This window comes from Anastrepha obliqua, chromosome 3 (genome assembly GCF_027943255.1).
Source record: "Anastrepha obliqua isolate idAnaObli1 chromosome 3, idAnaObli1_1.0, whole genome shotgun sequence".
Classification (NCBI taxonomy): Eukaryota; Metazoa; Arthropoda; class Insecta; order Diptera; family Tephritidae; genus Anastrepha; species Anastrepha obliqua.
Genome location: NC_072894.1, coordinates 32,465,422 through 32,482,776, shown reverse-complemented (window position 1 = coordinate 32,482,776; position 17,355 = coordinate 32,465,422). Strand labels below are relative to the sequence as shown.

At 36.7% G+C, this 17,355-nt stretch overlaps 1 protein-coding gene across 2 annotated transcripts in view; it reads left to right on the top strand.

Moving 5' to 3' along the window:
* LOC129240276 (elongation of very long chain fatty acids protein 6) overlaps positions 1-11,275 on the top strand; it is a 104,934-nt gene extending 93,659 nt beyond the window's left edge. For both annotated transcript variants that reach the window (XM_054875971.1, XM_054875970.1), the window contains exons 3-4: positions 2,104-2,241; positions 10,147-11,275. In XM_054875971.1, the coding sequence (XP_054731946.1) occupies positions 2,104-2,241; positions 10,147-10,798 (790 nt within the window). In that variant the 3' untranslated portion in view covers positions 10,799-11,275. The remainder of the gene's footprint in view (positions 1-2,103; positions 2,242-10,146) is intronic.
* The last annotated feature ends 6,080 nt before the right edge of the window (positions 11,276-17,355 follow it).

Sequence of the window (17,355 nt, the reverse complement as noted above, 5' to 3'; positions counted from 1 at the left end):
TATTTTTATTTTTATTGCGTTTCTGTTTGGTATCTTTTATAGTATTCACTTTTTTGCGCCACTTTAAGTTAAACCACAGTTTAATTTTGTTCACATGTTGCTCATCACCGAAACTCTCACCCTCTTTCGGTACGCACAACTAATTCCCTATGCAAAGTGGGCGGTACATTTGAGGTAGAAAATTGTTGGTTGAACATAAAAGTTAATGTTTTCCAATAACATGTGTTATTTTGAATATCCCGCTATTTCGGTAGATGTCACTTTTGAAGCTGAAACTTTTTGATATTTGACAAGTAGAAACTACGCCATTACTAAAAATGGAACGATACACGCTCAAACAACGCATTAAAATTATTAAAATTCACTAAAAAAATGGTGAAAATTTGAGAGAGACGGTTTGTAAAACTCGAACTTTTTGGATCATCGCATCATTGGATCAAGCAACTTGTCGGACCGCAATACAGAAATTGGTGATTTGAGCTGTTGGGACAAGTTAGTGATGTGAAGAATAAAACCCGTGCACGTCGCTCAAGAACAGCCGAAAACATTACTGTTATAGCCGAAAGTGTTGTAGAAAAGCCAGGTTAGTCCATTCCTCGTCGTTCTTTGGAATTAGGCATTCCACAAACGTCATTACAGTTAACACAAGAACTCAAGCCGGCCGATCATCAACAACGTCGTGTCTTGAGTGATGAGGTCCATTTCCACCTCGGTGGCTTCGTCAGCAGGCAAAATTGTCGGATCTGGGGCTCAGAAAATCCAAGAGTTATTGTTGAAAAGCCTCTATTCTCAACGTGTGACTGTTTGGTGGGGTTTATCTTCCGACGGAGTCATTGGACCTTACTTTTTCGAAAATGAAGCTGGAGCAGCAGTTACGGTGAATGGATTGCGCTAGCGAGAGATGATTAACGATTTTTCATAGCCGGAATTGGATGGTTATAATCTGGACAACGTTTATTTTCAACAAGACGGCGCTATGTGCCACACAAGCAACGAAACCATTGATCTTTTACGGGAGAAGTTTCCAGACGTGTTATCTCTCGAAGAGGTGATCACAATTGGTCATCGAGATCATATGATTTAACACCTTACGTGAAAGAGACGGTCTACGCTAACAGCCCAAGGTCGATTCAAGACCTCAAAGATGGAATTGTGAGGCTATCGAGGACATGGGCCAGTCACTTTGCAATTCGATTATGGTAAATTTCATGAAAAGAATTTTGTCCTGTAAGCGTGGTCGTGGTGGTCATTTGGCTGATGTTATTTTCCACTATTAACGGTACACCTTTCTCTTTATAATGAAATAAACATCCGATCAGTTATATTAAAAAATTAAATTTTTCTTTGAATATCAAAATAACACCTCTTACTTGAAAACCCTTTATTATTGAAGTATTATTATTAATATAATTAAAGCCATCGAAATGGCCTTACAATTTGAAATATACCTTCTGGAGGGTCAATAGGGATTTCAATAAGTACCCGTATTAGAAATTAAGACACCAATTAAAAAAAAATGTTATTTTTCAACATAATCCCCTTTTAGAATATAACAGATACACTTCTCACAATGATTTTTTTTACCCCTCCCATAGGATTTGTCGAACTCTCCAAAATACGTCTCTGTCTCGGCGATGACATCCTCGTTTGAACAAAATTTCCCGCGAGCCATTTCCTCATGTTAGGGAACAAGAAAAAGTTGCATGGAGCCAGATCGGGTGAATACGGGGGGTGCGGCAGCAATTCAATACGCAATTTATGCATTTTTTTAGAAGTTAAAGGCATGAAGCCAGACGAGGCAGCCACATGATCAAAGAAATTGTGTTTCATGAATAATGGAAATGTTGGCTCATTCAAACAAACCAATAATATAGCGAGGAAAAATTTTTTTTTTTTTAATTTTGAAAAAAAAAAACACTATATGTACCAACCTGTAAAATAATTGCATATAATTTGTTTTACATTACAAATATTTGTAAAGGGCGTTAAAACCACTAAAAAAATCAGATTAATATTTTGTGCATTTTTGTATTATTGTGCATATTTATCTTAATCTATTTTCGTGCATATTTATTTATTTTTGCCTTATATTCTTCGTTTCAGATTCCAACTGCGCGGCCCATTAATTATCTGGAATACAATGCTGGCCATGTTCAGTATTATGGGCGCTTTCAGAACGGCACCAGAGCTCTTGCATGTGCTACGTCATTATGGAATTTTCCATTCCGTTTGCGTTCCTAGGTAAGTGGCAACATAAATTAACTTAAAGCGTCATTCCGCTCACTCTGTCACTTAAACACTCTCCCCCTTCCATTTGTTCGTTTCATTTAGTTTAAAAACTACTAATCAGTTTCGACAGATCCTGTTTTAATTCAGTTCCTGTAATGATTTTTTTCCTTTCATTATTTATTTTCTTCTCTTTAAAAGCTCATACCGATGTATCTTCCTTTCCACATCCATACATACATCGAATTCCTTCATACATAAAGACGGAAAATTTTTGCAAATCATGATTACCTCGCATCGGTGGTCTTCAATTTGTAGCTAATACAAAAACAAAATGCAATAAAATGCGCATTCGTTTCATTACCAATTCGGCTGGCGTTCTTACTCACGTACTAAGCGATGCTGGCCATGGCAATTGCATGACCTTGAGTCAGTTCATGGTGACGCAGATTTGAGCGCGCAATTTACTGTTACAGCAGCTTTGATCAAGTCGAGCCTGCCAGTCGCACGAATGATTCGTGATATTCCCAATTCGGAAACTAGTTTCTTGCTTAGCTTTGCGCTCCTTTATTTGGAATTGTATTTGTTTGTGTTTTCATTTTTGCACTTTCAGTTTTTTGCAGCATCAGTTTGCCTTTGGAATCGTTCTTGCAACTCGACAAGTTGAATGAAATGGAGGGTGCAAGGGAAGAAATTTCAGAAACTTGCATTTCTGGTAACTTCTTTGACGACCAGTTCATTGTGTTGACTCTCTTGCTCACGTGCCACGGTCGCTTTAGTTTTCATGGCATGTACAGGGTGGGCCATATAGCGTTTGCTTTTTGAACCACCTATTTTTTTGAGAATGGTAACACAAATGACATGTCAAATGTGTTCATAATTTACTTAAAGGTTTGACATTTACGAAATGGGACGCTATACGCTTGAACAAAATTGGGAAATATTGAAAACCTATTTCCAAAGTGGTTAGTCTTCTTCTTCTTTTCTGATTTTCACATCGGTGGCTACGTCAATAAGCAAAATTTTCGGATTTGGGGCTCAGAAAATCCACGCATTACTGTAGAGAAGCAAATGCATCCACAACGAGTCACTGTTTGGTGCGGTTTTTGGTCTGGTGGCATCATCGGGCCATTTTTTTTTTTTTCAAAATGAGCGAGGAGCTGCGGTTACAGTAAATGGCGAGCGTTACCGTGACATGCTCAACGAGTTGTTTCCAAAAATTGAAGAGGATGACATGGACGACATTTGGTTTCAACAGAACGGTGCAACTTGTCACACTGCCAAAGTTACACTCGAACTTTTGGCTACCGTTTTTTAAAACCGAATAATCAGCCGATATTCCGATATCAATTGGCCGCCTCGGAGCTGTGATTTAAGCCTGTTGGACTATTTTTTGTGGGGAGCCGTTAAGGACAAATGCTATGCGAACCATCCAGAGACGATTGATGCTTTAAAATACAAAATCGAAGTTGCCATTCATGAAATTGGAGCCCAAACAATCGAAAATGTGCTTAAAAATTGGGTTGATCGAATGGCCTACTGTAAAGCCAGTCGTGGCAGTCATTTCAACGATATTATTTTTCATTGATAAAACACAATGTTCATTCTTCGAAATAAAAAAAAGTTTGAAAAAATATTGATTAGTTTTTTTTTTTTATAGCCGATTCAAAAAGCAAATTTTACATGGCCCACCCTATATATCTAAATTTGCATGTACCCCTTATGTACAATATATGTACAACATATGGATGGTCAAAAAAATTTGTTTTTCTGGATTCTACCCCCTACATTTGTTCTATGGCCCCAAAACTGAGGAAAACATATATTTTTTTATTTTTATTTTTATTTTTATTTAAAATTTATCCGTACCGTTCACGTTCTTAAAATTGTCTTTGAATTAGCATGCAGAAATTGCACTTCTCTCTAAATTTGGTAAAAAATATTTCTTCTTCTTGATTGGTGCGACAAGGGGTTAGGGGTAGTCAGAGGCCCGAAAAAATGATGAGTTTCAATGATTTTTTTTTTTTGCTAGTCAACTGCTTTATTTCACGAAAATAAAAACATAGCATTAATACATCCTGTTTCAACTTGACTTTAGCAAAATTTCAAGAAAAAAAGTTAATAATTGTGAAAGTTATCGCAATTTGTGTGGAGCCCGTTTCTCCAGAAGTTCCTTGCTTTGATCATCACAAGTCCTTGGAGATCTATCTAAAATTAATCGAACAAGAGAAATTAGTTTTATTAATAAATAATCTTGTGCCTGATCGAAGCTGTTTTTTTTTTTCAAAATTACAATATGGCGGCGACAGGAAATATTTTTCAGATTTTCTAGAAAAACCCCGACAATTAATTGTTAAAAAAAAAACGGAATTTTTGAAAAAAATATCCTTCGATGAGGCACGATTTTTTTATATTTTTCAAAAGCAATATAAATTTTATCGAAATCTACCGAGCGGTTTTTAAGTTGCAGTGATCACCAATTCAAAAAACATAGTTTTGAGACAAACGCATTTAAAGTTTTGCTATCGGTTCCGGAGCGCCCTTTGTTAATTGTTGAATAACTTGAGAAGTATTTGTCGGATTCACTTCAGATACGGGTATACTTTAAGAAAACGCAAAATCAAAAAGATCAATTTTTTTGAAAATTCTGACTACCTCTAACCTCTTAAGCCATTTTGGCGAGTTTAACAAGTCCTTCTCCACCTGATTCTTCCAACGCAGAGGTGGTTTCTCTTCCTCTGCTACCACCAGCTGGTACCGCATCGAATACTTTCAGAGCCGGAGCGTTTGTATCCAATCGGACGACATGACCCAGCCAGCGCAGCCGCTGGATCTTTATTCACTGCGCTATGTCTATGTCGTCGTAAATCTCATTGTTCCATCGCCTGCGATATTCGCCGTTGCCAACATACAAAGGCCCAAAAATCTCTCTCAAACACTCCAAGCGACGCCTCATTGGATATTGTCACCGCCCAAGCTTCTGCGTCATACGTTAGGACGGGCATGATGAGAGCGGACTTTACAACTCGATTGTCAACTTAGTCCAAAGTAGCACTTGTTGGCAAGAGAGATTCTACGTTGGATTTCCAGGCAGACGTTGTTATCGGTGTTAATGCTGGCTCCTAAATAAACGAAGTCTCTTACAACCGTGAAATTATAGCTGTCAACAGTGACGTGGCTGCCGATACGCGTGTGCGCCCACTGTTGTTTGATGACAGGAGGTACTTCGTTTTGTCTTCGTACACCACCAGACTCATTTTGCTTTTTATCCAGTTTGGAAAAGGCAGAGCGCGGTTGTTAAGACCTCGTCATACCGTCATACGTCAAAAATTGTACGCTCTTATAAAAAATTGTGCCTGAGCGATTAAATTAAATAAATAATAATAATAAATCAATGGGTTTCTTCATTTTGGACCTGTTATGCCTCACTCCTATTGTTTGCCGTATTTATTTATGACTAAAATTATATCTAATAAGTGTACACTTCTTGTCTGTTTTGGCATTGTTGTTCATTTTATCACTTGATTCGATTTATGTATTTTTTATTTTTTTTAGTTTGTTTTTTAACTGCAAATGCGAGATGAGGTCCAAAATAAACAAGACTGAGCTTAAATAGAAACGACAGGAGCTTTGTTCTGATAGCTTCGAGTTTATTTATTCAAAATAGTCCTCTCTGTCCTCGATACACTGTTTTGCGTGATCTTGAAACTATTCGAAAGAGTGTTTCAGATCATTGACCGGAATCCGGAATGTCCTTCAGGATGTCGATACAAGTCTTTTAGATGGCCTTTACGGACGCAAAACGTTTTCCTTTTTCGGCCAAATGCAATTTTTCGAATAGGTAGAAGGCACGGGCGCCATATCAGGCGAATACGGGGAGTGATTGATGGTTAAAATGCGATTTCTAGTCAAAAAATCAGTCACAAGGGTATATCGCAGTATCATGCAATAAGCGCCAGCTTCCTCCTTCGCGGTATTCAGGGTGAATTCGACGAATGCGATGCAACAAACGCTTGAAAACACCAAGACAGAAAATTGCATTGACGATATGGCCCGTTGGCACGTACTCCTTGTAGACAATTCCTTTGGAATCTTAAAAACAAATGTGCATCGACTTGATTTTTGACTTCTCCAAATGCAATTTTTTGAGTGGTGGCTCATTTGGGGCCTTCCATTCGGCACTTTGACATTTACTTTCAGGTTCATGTTGGAAACACGACGTTTCATCACCAGTTGCAATCTTGTAAAGGAAGTTCTCGTCTTTTCTCGCCTCTTTGATGAGATCTTTCGAATGGGATTCTGAACAATTCCTGGCCCTCAGTTAAGTTGTGCCGGATGAAACGTGCACAGGGCTTTCGTAAGCCCAAATCAACAATTAAAATGCGATAAATCGATGCTTTGGAGATATTCAACTCCGATTCCATGAATTTCAACTATGATTTCGGTTTATTTTGATAAATTTGCGAATAATTTCAATGGAGTTTTCGGTGATAACTGATTTTGGGCGTCCCGTATGTTCATTGTAATTTATGTCCTCACAACCATCTCTGAAACGTGTAAACCACTCATGAACTCTGGCATGAGATGGACAATCGTCGCCATAAACTTTTTTCATCAATTCTAATGTTTCGGTAAACATTTTACCGATTTTAAAACGAAATTTGATATTAGTTTTTTGGGCGAAGCTCATTTTTGTACCGAGGACACAAACATACTGACACTTTAGTTGCAATAACTTCGCTTCCACTGAACCGAATGGCACCAGGCTTTGACTAGAAGTCTGCTACCCGGCTAGAACTTTTGGTAAGGCGGTGATTAGGCGCAAATAAGGCAGACCGCATTCCAAATTTGCGCCTCATAAGGCAGCCAAACTAAATCCAAGTCCCGAAAGTAACGCAGTTGACTATTCGTCAAGCCACACTTGGCGGTGATAACCTAAACCTAATGTGGCCCGAACTTGGCTTTATGATTAGGCGGTTGTTCGGTAGCCACACTTAGCAGTGGTAACTAAAACCTAATGTGGTCCAAATTCGGCTCTCTAATTAGGTAGTGGCTTGGGAGCCACATTTAGTGACAGTAGTTAACACGTTGACTGCCGCGCCGGCACCCATTGCCCGGCGCATGGCTTTTCAATGGCTCCGCGCCGGGCAATGGGTGCCGGCGCATTGTTTTTGGTGTAATATTGCGTCAATTATATTTTCTGTCGTTTGATTTTAAAATTGAAAACATATAACAGGATATATATATATAATGTATGACAATTCAAATATAAATATGATGAAATGATTTCAAGATTTCATATAGTATTAAAAATGAAGTATTTCAATAATATATGTACATCAAATACGTGTATTATGTATATGTAATATATATAAAAAAATAAATAAACTACATATATGGCTGTTTTTATTTGATGGATGGTATTAAAACAAGAAATACACATATGAGGTCGATTTTCGCATCCAGTGACCTACCGCTAAGTGTAGTGAACTCAGTGCACTGCTATGGTTCTGCGTTGTCCCAGTGGTAATTTTCTGTTGCGTTATCCCATTTCTGTGTTTCAACAAATATATTATATCAACAGCCCCTACAGTATTGCAACTAAAATGAGAACGTGCGATGTTTCAATTTATACTTGCACGATTATGTGATGCACACTTGCGGCGCTGTGTGATAACCAGCAAATTTCGCTCGGCAGTCAACGTGTTAAAGATAATATGCCTCAAAACCAACTTCTTATTTATGTATGGCATGGAACCATACCTGGACTCCAAGACGTTGTAGAATGAGGTTTAGACTCAAGATACGGCGATTTCAAAAACTAATCGGATGACAATTTAATACGTACACCAGAAAATTACTATACATTTAAATAATGAAAGTTAATTTATTTAAGAGCTAAGGCAATTACTAGTTCAAACAAGAACAACTTAGTCATAAGAACCATAGCCAATTGAAAATATGAACAATTTTCAAAATTTTCAAATCTTATAATTTTTGCAGTGACACTTAAACTATCCATTGTGTTATTAATTTCACCATCAGAACCTGAAGTTATAGAAAGATTTCTGAATTGATCATCAACACTGGATTCAAAACTATTTTCATTACTTTGCTGCGAATTATCTGTCACTGAAGAATTCATTTCTGATTCTTGAGTAAATGACACATTTTCACTTACTTCTTCATGAATAAAATTTGAATCAGTACAAAAACAAAATTTAATAAAATCAATATCTTTCATCGAATATATTAAGACAAGAGTGAGACAAAATAAAACTAGTCCGAACAAAACAAATACGAAGTCCACTGGATAAATACCTATTGAGATCGACTTATACTCACTTCAACGGGTTAAAAACAAATGATCCGATTCTCGGATGTTAAGGCGGAAAAGCGCCACTCTATACCGGTGGTCTGTTGAAGCAAAAAAATTTTAAGTCGGGCATTGCCACACATCTACATCTCCCTCATTAGGCGCAGATTTGGAAAACCGAACTTCGGTAATACTCCGGATTCCATTCTACCATTTAGTTAGGAGCTCCAAACTAGCGCCTAAGTACGGTGTCGCCACACATCTGCCTCATTAGGCGCAGGTTCGAAAAACCGAACTTCGCTAATACTCCGGTTGCCCTTCTACAAATCAGTTAGGGATTCCAATTTATGCCTAAGTGAGACACTGCAACAGATTTTCGTGACCACAACCAAATTTGGTATTGTTCTGGCATGCCAATCTTTGCCTTGCCTAACGTGGGCCTGGTAAGGTAATAGTGAGGCGTGCCTCAGTAAGGCCTGCCTAATTCGGGCCTAACTGATTCTTCGGCATGCCTCACTGTAATTCTAGTCGGGTAGAGATGTAACTTCCAACGCATTAACTCATTAAAAAGAAGGCGCCATCAAAAGCATTTTTATGACGCTAGTCTTGTTTATTTTCGACTGCACCTTGTATATTATTCTTCTGTAAATTCATATATCTATTCGGTTTTTACCTCAGTATGAAGAAATCCATGCATTTTTTCTTGGTTGGTTGTAGTCTTTGTCGACGTAAAGCTCAAAGTAGAGGTGCCATACCATAGCACCATAACCATAACCATAGTATTAACCACAACGATATTTATGTCATCAGTTGCTGGTACCATAGCCATAAGCAGCCGATATTTACATGTACTATCACATAATATATAATATTTGTGCAGTTTGAAGTGCAGAAAGAAAGAAAAGATATCATCATGAATACAATGCCGCAAATCACAATGTACCTCTTAATGGTTACGGCGAAAAACCAAAATTCAATTGGTCTCCCGGGTTATGGTTATGGCTACGGAATTATGGCATGTCATCTCTAATCGATTACAGTCTTGCCCACATGTTGGTTCGATCTGCAAATTTATGGCACCTCTACTTTGGGCTTAACCAGGACCCCGTATGGTGCAATCGAACCGCCGTAGTTGATTGAAATGGTAGTCCTAAACCCGAAATTCTTCTGAATTTTTTACTCTAATTTCTCCACTTGTTACTCCAATTTCTTTGCATAATTTGCTTGCATGGCGGCCGCCGTGGCCGAATGGGTTGGTGCGTGACTACCATTCGGAATTCAGAGAGAGAACGTAGGTTCGAGTCTCGGTGAAAACACCAAAATTAAGAAAATCATTTTTCTAATAGCGGTCGTCACTCGGCAGGCAATGGCAAACCTCCGAGTGTATTTCTGCCATGAAAAAGCTCCTCATAAAAAAATATCTACCATTCGGAGTCGGCTTGAAACTGTAAGTCCCTCCATTCGTGGAAGAACTTCAAGACGCACACCACAAATAGGAGGAAGAGCTCGGCCAAACACCCAAAAAACGGGTGTACGCGCCAATAAAAAACAAAAAAAAAATTTGCTTGCATTTTGTGAATAATTTTTCTTTCCTTCTTTTTCAGCTACATCGAGCAAGATCGCGTATGCGGTTTCTGGACCTGGTTATTTGTCCTCTCCAAACTGCCTGAGCTGGGTGATACAATTTTCATTGTATTGCGAAAGCAGCCACTTATTTTCCTGCACTGGTACCATCACATCACCGTACTCATCTACTCCTGGTTCTCGTACACAGAGTACACTTCATCGGCGCGTTGGTTCATCGTAATGAATTACTGCGTACACTCGGTGATGTACTCATATTATGCGCTAAAGGCCGCGCGTTTCAATCCACCTCGTTTTATTGCTATGATCATCACTTCGCTACAACTGACACAGATGATTGTCGGCTGTGCTATTAATGTGTGGGCCAACGGTTTTCTCAAGACACACGGCCGCCAATCGTGCAACATCTCTCAAACGAACATCAACCTCTCGATAGCGATGTACTTCAGCTACTTTGTGCTGTTCGCACGCTTCTTCTACAAGACATACTTGTCGCCAGCAGGCAAAAAGAGTCGCCGCATGGCAGCATCGCTGGCAGCACAAAATACCGCCAAATTGTCATCATCCACCACTACCTTGTCAACGCCACTGCTGTCCGAGAACGGCAACAGTGCAACGAACGGCGGTGCCATCAACGGTGCAGCGTTACTGCGGAAGCCAAAAGTGCAGTAAGCAGCGGCAACGGTGATAGAAAATGTTATATTGTATTTTTGGTGGGGCGTTTCAGCGGGTGCCGTAAGATTAGTCAGAGATTGAAATGTAGTGTTTTTTTTTTTTTGTTTAATTCGAGCAAAGTATAAGTCAAAAGTTAGTAGTCAAGTAGTCAGTTTGATGAAGATTGGGTCAAAACGTAAACGTAGTTGTAATGGATGAAGAGACGATGGAGGAAACGGAGCGCAATTCTTTAAACAAAATAGCCTGGAAACTAATTGAGTTTGTTGTATACATTAAAGCATAAAAACAAATTTGTAATGAATGATTTTTGAGCATTTTTAATCCTAAATATGTATTTGTAATGAGTGTGAATACAAAGGAAAAACAAAAAACATTTAAAAAAACATGAAATTGTAATTTGCACAGTTTCTCGAAACATTTTCCTCAAGTCGTATTAGGTATTTTATATATATATGTATGTACTTTATATATGTACTTTAAAAAAAATATATATAGAAGTTTTTCATGGAAAATGTTCAATGAGTCAATGCAAATGTTTAAAAGCGCTTACAGTTATCTATTTGTTTGGAACAAAAGTGAAAAAAAATCTCATACAAAAATATTTAACGTCTGCAAATTTCAATTTACAATTCAAGCAATAGTGTTAATCTGAAAAACAGAGGAAATTTGCTTACATTCGCAATCACAATCGAGCACAAATACCTACATACGCTACATACGCTGATTTATTAATGTATGCTCCCACTTTCCCCGTCTCTCTCTCTCTCTCTCTCTCTCGCTCATTGTGAGCGCATTTGGTTTAGTTATTATTAAAATAACTTATTAATTAGCAAAACAATTAAAACATAAACAAGCGTTGAAGTTCTAAAACTCTAGATTTTTCAACAAAATACCATTGACCCCTGAGCACAAAGGCATAGATATTCATAAGAACCTACAACAACGTACATTCATACATACACTCGGTATGTATGTGAATGTATTCCTTAAGAAACGAAGTCAATTGGCACTGACGCACCGAAGGTTTGCGAAAGTATATAATTTTCTGCTAAACGCTCGCTGATTTCAGCTAATATTTACTTAAATACATAATTTCTTTGGTATAAGTTCAGCAAAATTGTTGGAAAAATTACGTATCATACAAACGTATGTATTAGTAGTGGTGCGTCAGTGGAGTTTCGGTCAAAATCGTTTACAATATTTGCATTTCTTTTTTTTTTATTTTTAAAGCTAGCAAATGGCTGATAAAAGTTGTGTTCATTTAGCACAAATTTAAGCTTTGAAATTTACAATACATTTAAAGAGTTAAATGAAAACAGCAGAAAAAAAATAATTTTTCAGTTTTTTAAGTAATAAAAGATAAATATACGGTTCAGGCGCTAAAAAATTACAGCAGAAACAATAAGAAAATATTTAGTTTCCGTTTACAAGTGTTTATGATATTCTTTTGCGCGTATCACACGGAATTCGCCGAGCGTAGTTGGTTTCGTTAAAAACAAAACAAAAAAGAAAAAGCAAAAACAACTAAATAAAGTCATAATTGGATTATTAAAAAGTACATCTTGACAAAACATCTTATTTTACTTTACCAAATGAACAAATCCTAATCCTACTTAGATAAATTGAATATTTTAAAGCATCTTTCATTGAAATTAACTTTTAAGCTACAACTAAGAATAATTAGAATTTGACTAATGCATGCAGTTTCAGCAATTTAGTGAGTTACAGTTAGAGAGTGTTAGCTGGATTTGAGATGTTTTGTCAAAAGTGCACAAGCGTGAGCAGAACTTAAAAAACGTAAGCTTTTGTGTTAATAAGTTAAAAACCAATTTTTTTATGTTTTACACTCTCGCTTTAAACTTTGCAACTATTGGTTATTTATTTTAAACTATGTTTTCGATTTCTGCCATGAAAAGAGCGCCTCGTAAAAACTAACTGCCGTTAGGAGGCGGCGTAAAACTGTAAGTCTCTCCATTTGTGGGGAAAACAGCAAGACACGCACACCACTATTTAGCAGGAGAGTGTGAGCGCCAAACATCCGAAAAGGGTGTAAGCGCCAATTATACACACACGCACACACATATATATATGTGTATATACATATATGTATGTATTTTCGATTCTCAATTATTTTCTAAAATTGTGTTAGTACACACGTTAAAACGTTCAAACACTGAAAAGGCACTGAATATAATTCAATTAAAATTAGCAAAATTCCAAAAGTACTCTACGCACCGCTTAAAGCGGAAATTATGAAGATGCATACATGCATATGTTGCTTCTTTTTGTTCTCTTTTCATTCACACTCCATATATTCCCCACTATTTAGTACTGCATATGTACATAAACTAAAAATAAAAATATAAAAAACTGTATGTATGCATTTACATTTCTTTAACCAAATGGCTAACTGTAATATTGATTTCTTTAGTTTTTGTAAAGTTATATACGTATACTCGTACATACTATTGTTATTGTGGGTGGGTCACAATATTTAATTAATTACTCTTTACATATACATATACATCTGTATGTATGTATGTTAAATATTTACGTTTAAGTATTGTATATTTATATTGAAACAATGTCAAAAACCAAAATACAAAGATGGAACAACAAAACCAACCGAAAAAGTCCGCAAGCAAATAAAACAAATCTCTACATACATACACACGTAATATACATACATATATATACCTACTTACATTTAGTAAGTTGTTGAAATGCAACAGAGCAGGCAAAGAAGAAATGTGAAAAGGGCGCAAATATTTTTATTTCTTATTTTTACAAGCGAACAAATACAACATATATGAACTAAATATTACAAACAAAAACAAAATAAATTTATTTAAAAATGGAAATATGTAACACGGATTTAAGTGAGAAATAAACCTGTAACAGAACTTAACAAAAACAAAAATCGTTTATCTACTGTAATATTGGGTTTACACAAGGCAATGCTCCGAAGACAATGGAAAATACGTATTAAGTGTCCAAAAGGAGAAAATTTGATTGCGTAGCCTAGGCGTCCACACAGTTATAAAGACAATGTACGTCAAAACAACCACCGATTAATTTTTCTGTTTTCTTAATTTCGATTCATACAAATTACCTATTCTAACTTCCAAGGCGCATTCCTTAACCGTTTGAGTGCTAAGCGATTTTCTTTAATACATACGGAAATTGCGAAGCAAAATTTGGTCTAAGAAAACTGAAATATGATGGCTTTACAAATATAAGCATAGAGAACACAAAAAATTACATATTTCAATAATTTTATTTTTATTTTGTAGACTAAACTATTAGTTATGATTATAAGAAAAACTTATTTACATTTTTTTAATATCATCTTTTTTTTTACAACAAGTTCCGGCATTATTATTCAAATGTTGGCACATTTGTGGTTCCCCACACATGTACCATGCACACCTTTTTTGCAAATGTTGCATATTAGCCGGGAACGCTTTTTGGATTTTTAGATCCTTTTACACTACATACTACACATTTGCGCAATTTATTTTCAAAATATCGATATTGAACGAAAAATAAAAATTGTTTTTAACGGTCTCAAGTAATTTATACTTTTATATGACATAAATTTTTGATAAATATCGCAAAATAATATTCAACACGTTCCTAGCCGAACGCCAAATGCACAGTGATGCAATCGTCGCTATAGCGACGCGCCGCAAATTTGGAGTAATTAGTTATCGTCGCTATATCGACGAATCGCACTCAAATGGTTAAAGATGATGGTACTAGGCCAACAACAATGTTCTGTACGTTTGATTGTCAAAGCCAAGTATTGGGAAACTAGGAAACAAATAATGAATTCGCCTTGTTTCATTCTGTGCTGACAGCCACATGGACACGGCGAAAGAAAAAAAAACAAATCAGCTGATTTACCAACATCACCTTTAATAGATTCGCCTTGCTATTTCGGAAATTACAACGAAACGTCGCCGAATTTGGCAGTTATGTCGAATTATGTGCCAAATTTACTGTCTTCGAAAAATCAAAGCGTGACGAAGGCAATGAGAGAATTGTGAATGGGTTAGTAAAAAAGTGTAAATGCATTGCTATTGTATTTGCGAAACTGTAACGTGTAAATGTCAAGCAATGGTAAGTAGGCGCCATGGAATACCCGGCGTTTCGACTACTCTTTCCAACATCCCGTCAAGAAAAGAATAGCAAACTCAAAGACCATAGAGAAGAGGGGAAGAAACGGATGAATCCAAGCTAGAATATAAAGTAGGCTATGGAGCTTTTTGTAAAGAATTAGGATTAGAATTATCTGTCCGACTTTCGGACTACTATAGCGTCTACCAGGTAGCTGTGTACCTTAAAGAACTACGATAAGTATCTTACCGGACAGTTAAGCGGCCATCAAATTATTGGAGGGCATTGAGATCAAACGTTGCTTAGGAATGTCTGATGAATGATTTTAGCACCACCTTCAGGGTCAGCCTTATATGGGTTCCGTGACATAGAGATTTTTGAATAGAGAAATTGCAAGGCCTATGAGCTAGTCAGAAAGGGCTTGAAAACAGAGGCAATATTGGAAACCCTATGACAACTTGCAAATTAAGGATAAAAATAATACTCTCCAGGAGGCCAATAGGTCATTGACAGAAGAAAATACTTGTGTTACTACCAGACTAATTTGAGAGCAAATAAATAAGAAAAGGTCAGGAGAATTGATTAACCTCTCAAGAAGAGACAACGTCTCGGAGATCGTAGCTTGTGTCACCGGCCATTGGTTGTTAGGTAGGCACTCTTCTAGGCTAGCAGTATTTTCTCAGGAATACTGGAGAAGTTCTAGAGACGAGAAAGAGGTCCAAATAGTAGAACGCTCGCTCTAAGTGTCTTAGTATCCAGCCTTAGTTAGGAGTTTGTTAGGAGATTAGGAGATTGTTAGGCAAATACTATTTTGACTTTCTCACAGAACCAACCGGTGTTGGGATAAAACCTATCCTACGCTTCATAAGAGACTCTAACCGGTTCCTGGAAAATAAATTGTAAGGTTCCTATGCTACACAGTGATATCACAACGGACCTACATGGTCCGTAACCTAGGATTTGGGAACGGTTTATAAAGATTAAGAGGAAGGTTTAAGCTTCCCAGGCATATACATATGTATGTAATGCTCCAGTTAGTTTCGAGTTCCATCTTAACAAGAAGCTATCTTAACTTACAGTACTCTGCCAGGCTATCAACAAGAGTTCTTAGACCATCTCGACTGTCCAGAGGTTGTTCAGATATTTTTCGAGACGGAGTTAAGAATTCAGAATTATATTTTTCCTTTTGACTTACGTCAGTTAAATGTGCACTGTAAACGCTGTTGGGCCGCTCCTAACGCTGTATTTAGAAACCTTCTTACTCCGGGCAATACTACAAAGTTGATTGAAGCAAATTTTTAGTTGATTAAAGGATCGATATCGCTTTTCCCAAGTCTTACGTGGCCTTTAATTCAAGCTGACGGTATGTCGTTAAAATATTCTAGCAACGAAAACATGCTCGAGCATACAGACTCTTCTGGAATACCATGTTGTTTTTGCAACGGCAAAAAACGTTCCCCATCATTTTTGGAGAAGGCTACTATACTGACAGTCCTTTCGTAAATTAAATCGCAAAAATTGCACTAGTGGGGTATTATAGTTTTGGCCAATACGTACATACATATGTTCCTTCGCAAACAATAAAATAGGTATATTTCAGAACTAACCAAGTCCCACTGTGCTTAAAATTTCAACGTGTAGCTGTATAACAAGTATTGTACAAAGTGGCGCAAAATTAATCATCCAATGTCGTTTTCGAATATTTTTTTTACTGAATTAAAAAAATGATTTTGAGTAGTGGAAATCATTATTTGGCCCTTAAATTACGTTTACATATGCATTAATTACCAATAAACCCACAAAATTAATCTACCCGTTCACAAATGGCAGATTACCTGCAAAATTGACAATCAGCTGTCAATACTGTTGAGAAAGGTTTTTCTTCATAGAAATTATTTTGGTGGAATATTTCGGTGTTTTTGGTTTGTTTAACTATTATTAACGATATGAAGAAAATACAATGAGAGGTAATAGCTAATTTAAATGTGCAATTGGCTGCTAATAATAAATAGTTGGAGGAAATCCATATGCGACGTTTACTGCGGTTTCAAAAAATTACGACAGGAATACGCATAAGAGGACAAAGACACTAATTTTAATTTTTGTTTGTATTATAATAAAAATGAAATGTTTCTGTTCTATAAATACTTATGAAATGTGGATTGCATTACCTCTTTCAATTATTTTTTTAACGGTTTTTTGTTTTCCGTGCTTCTTTAAGGAACGTATCTACGGTGTAAAAAAAAAAATTTGGATGTACTAGTCAACGCTAATCATTAGAGCGCAATCGGCTGCAACAAGCACCTAAATGTATGCATCGATTCCACATTCTTACTTAAAGCATAGGTATGCATTTATACACACAATTTCCAATTGTTCTTTACCAGCTTTATAATGTGCACAGACGAGCATTATGATTGTGCATTTACATTTCG